The 3,575-nt window shown below is 42.7% G+C and overlaps 1 protein-coding gene across 1 annotated transcript; it reads right to left on the bottom strand.

Annotated features, from left to right (window-relative positions):
• Window positions 1-522: 522 nt before the first annotated feature.
• LOC123430682 (probable trehalose-phosphate phosphatase 5) lies at window positions 523-3,266 on the bottom strand. The gene is made up of 11 exons (XM_045114530.1): window positions 3,143-3,266; window positions 2,566-3,053; window positions 2,342-2,482; window positions 2,135-2,206; window positions 1,932-2,030; window positions 1,701-1,757; window positions 1,474-1,575; window positions 1,305-1,382; window positions 1,062-1,202; window positions 872-964; window positions 523-764 (listed from the first exon to the last, which is right to left on the bottom strand). Exons 2-11 carry the CDS (start codon window positions 2,812-2,814, stop codon window positions 693-695), a joined length of 1,104 nt encoding a protein of 367 aa, XP_044970465.1. The 5' UTR covers window positions 2,815-3,053; window positions 3,143-3,266; the 3' UTR covers window positions 523-692.
• Window positions 3,267-3,575: the final 309 nt, after the last annotated feature.

The following is a 3,575-nucleotide window of genomic DNA, read 5'->3' as shown; positions in this document are numbered from 1 at the left end:
AGGGTAGCGACAAGTGGAAACGCTAAAAAGTACTGTATAAACAGTGGACTGTATGTATAGGGGGTGTTTGGAGTTTTTGATGTAGGGAAAAAAAGTCCCTTTTAGTCCCATGTGAAAGAAACAAGAGGGACTTTTAGGGACTAACAGGGGTATTTTGAAACTAAAGGAAGAAGTCCCTATGGGAGGGACTTTTTGAGATTTTTTTGGCACTTTTTTCAGTAGTGCCCCTACTTTTAGCATGTCATTTAATAACCTTTAGTATATTACTAGGGGTAACATGATCTTTTTGCATGTCATTTAGTGACCTTTAGTCCATGTTTAGTCCTTGAAAAGAAACGAGTAAGGACTAGAGACTTTTTAGTTGGGACTAAAAAAGTCTTAGGACTTTTTAAAGAAACAGGGCCATAGTTGGCGGATGTCAAACATCACTGATGTGATTTCGTGCAAAAGAAGTCACAAATGATGGAAATTATTCCGAGTTTCATGGGCAAAGATGGACAAAAATTTCAACTTTACCAGTGATAAACAAAGAGAAAAACAATAACAACAGAAAAGTCATCTTAGTAGTAGGTTGGCCTACAACCCTATCCACCTCCGGCGCTGTGAAATAGTCGCCCCGGAAATGCTAGTCTGCTACCGTCATTTCTGCCAGGCTAATCTGAAAAATCAACTGATGATGGGCTATTACTGGGTTATCGTTCTTGATCATGGACTGGTTGCGCTTGCTCCTTCCATCTCACTAGGGAATCTAGGAACTCCTTCACCTGCATGGCACAATTTGGCAAGTGAAACGGCCAGATCGGTGGGCAATTGACCGAGCAAAATCGACAGGGATGCAGAAATCTGGCATGGAAATTCATGGAGTTTATACTTGAGATGGGTTTCGTAGCGAGTAGAAGGCTTCAGTCTCCTTGGGCACCTGCGAAACCAGAATCCCGTACCCAGAGTTCCGCTGGCGAAGCACCTGATCATCGTGGCAAACGAACAGAAGAAGCGGAAGGTATGTTCAGTGGATTCGTCACTGAAATGAGCAGATCGTCTACTGAAGAAACAGTTGAAACCTTGAACGCGTCTTCGTCGGTTCGATCATCTCCGATGTAGATAGGGAGAACGCTTCCAATGTCATCTAGCCGGAGCGACTGCAGCAGGAACTCCACGGCCTTGCCCTTGTCCCAGTCAATCACTGGACGAACCTCTAAAACCTGCACACGGTGAAGAGATGCACATTTCTGTCACTGGTGATAGGAGAGTACAGTAGAAGGCACATTTCTGTCAGTGGTGAAGGCACATTCGAATGTTCTTACCTTTCGTCCAGTTGTTAGTTTGAGACGAGGAAAAGATTTCAGCACATCGTTGACAAGTTGCGCGACTGAATTCCAGTCCTGGAAACAGGCAAGAGTGGACAAAAAAAGTTCAGAGGAGCTTGCAATGGTTGAAACAAGAGAGGCAAGATCAGCAGCAGCTAGAGATTACCTGCTTGTCGACGTTGCGGTAATGTACAGATACACAGAACTTGTTGTTCTCAACATTTGCGCCCCTGATTGACCTAGTGGCCTCCACCAGGGAGTTGTAAGCCTGTTGTGCAGAAAACAAGACAAGATAAATAGGTTAGCATTTTCATTGCGAAACTGCTTTGCGCACGACGAGTGCGCGGCCAATTTATGAAGGATGCAAAATCTTAGAAGAGTTGCACTGTGTACCTCAATGATCATGGGTAAAAACTCGCTTGCAGGTTGGAAGAGTTTGGCTTCTTTGTCCTACAAAAAAACAGAGTTTAACAAAAGAACAAAGACCTGAACGAAAAATCCATATAGTATTCAGGCAAGAGCAAAAAGGAACAGATCAACGTTTATCTTTGCCACATAACATATTTTTAGTGAATGCAAGAAAGCAATTTTGGCCGTTCTACAAATGAAGGAAGAAGTACTCACATCTTCTATTTTACTTTCAGAATCTGCACAAGATAGCATTATGTCCATTCCATGACTTCCAGCGTAGCAGAGCTCCTTCAGGTTTACAAATTCAAACACCTGAACATGAAGGGGCAAGGAGAACACCTTCAGCTATATGTTTTTCATACAAGTAGGGATCGTTCCAACAGTCACATGCCAACTCGTGCAAAAGTTGCTCAGACCTTGTCACGGGACCTCCCGCTGACGATTGCCGTAGGGAAGAACTTTGCGACATTCTTCACAGCAGCACGCATCTGAAGAAAGTTTTCCAGGTCGAGCAACCAAGTTTTATACATACACCAAGGCTTCAGCACAAAGCATATTTATGCATACAAAAAGGCGTGAAGCAATTTTCAGAGCCAAGCATATTTATCTGAGTTGCGGGTTACCTCGGGCGACATGAACGCTTTGTCAGGATCATTGACAATAGGCGAAAGAGTGCCATCATAGTCCAAAAACAAGGCGATCTTCTTGCCTTGCGCACTGCCTATGATCTGGTTGAAGGAAGATAAAGCAGAAGGGCATGTTGCCTGCAACAAATGGCAAAATTCTAGAATCCTTTGCATGACACAACAGCTAGATAACTGAAAACCGAAAGAAACATTGATCTTACCAGCCAAGCTTTGTAAGCAGAAACTTCATCAGATGGACCATCAGAATCAGAATTCACAGATGGCTTCATATGGGTTGGCGATGGTGTCATCACACCAAGCAGTCCATCGGCGACTTCAACAAGTGTACGCCTGCTGATGTATGTCACACTCGGGGAAGAACATGAAAGACTCTTGGGTGTGACCGAGGATGGTATGGGATTTGAAGGCAGGGCCAATACTGGCTGGCTTTTTGCCACATGATCCGACATTGCAGGCAAGCTATTGCTACTATACAGTGGAGAAATAAATCAATAAATAGGCTAATTGCAAAATGCTGTTTTTGGGGATGAAATTAGGCGGAGCGGGGTTGTTTCTTCCAACTACTCCTTGTCAATGAAAAACCAGAGTTGATTTAACCCACAGTCTTGTCAATGAAAAACCACTTCTTCAACGTTTTCTTATCAGTGTAAGTGCGCACACGGTTCCTTATCAGAAAACTTCCAGTGATCTGATAGAAAAGGGTAATATCAGACTAGACACAAGTGCATCCATGCAATGAAAATCCAAAAATACTTACAATCACATTATACGGCGTACCTTCATATACACCCGTGTGAGAGTGCATGTGCAGTTATTCGTCACAAAAGTGAAACTTCAGTAGAGAAGGGACCATGTAATTCAACCTCCATATATACTTGATCAGATATCATTGCTGCATGAGTCAAGGAGAAAGTCTATCTCACTGATCTTAGAACGTCATAGTGCTCCAAAGATTCATGAGAGCATGCATGTATGGACCGGATTTGTAATGACATCTAGGCACCTAGCCAACACTAAAGTCCCTCTGCTCCCTAATTGAACCAACGACAATTAATTATGTACAATCAGGGTCCTTATCACTCGGAAGATAATGAAAACAACAACACAGTTTGCCTAGATAAAACTTTGGTATTACTGTTTTGAATTATTTTTTCTGGATTAATGGGAAATCTGAATCGATCTGCCTGATTCAATATAATTACTGCTTAAT

The sequence above is a fragment of the Hordeum vulgare genome, chromosome 2H (genome assembly GCF_904849725.1).
Source record: "Hordeum vulgare subsp. vulgare chromosome 2H, MorexV3_pseudomolecules_assembly, whole genome shotgun sequence".
Classification (NCBI taxonomy): Eukaryota; Viridiplantae; Streptophyta; class Magnoliopsida; order Poales; family Poaceae; genus Hordeum; species Hordeum vulgare.
The sequence above is the reverse complement of the archived record's forward strand: the minus strand, read 5'-3'. Positions and strand labels throughout refer to the sequence as shown.

Excerpts from the sequence above, each read along its gene's own strand:
- LOC123430682 (XM_045114530.1), bottom strand. The coding sequence starts at position 2,814 with ATGTCGGATCATGTGGCAAAAAGCCAGCCAGTATTGGCCCTGCCTTCA. Across the intron at positions 1,203-1,304 it reads AACTAACAACTGGACGAAAG|GTTTTAGAGGTTCGTCCAGT; the intron begins GTAAGAACATTC and ends CACCGTGTGCAG. Across the intron at positions 765-871 it reads CGCTACGAAACCCATCTCAA|GTGAAGGAGTTCCTAGATTC; the intron begins GTATAAACTCCA and ends TGTGCCATGCAG.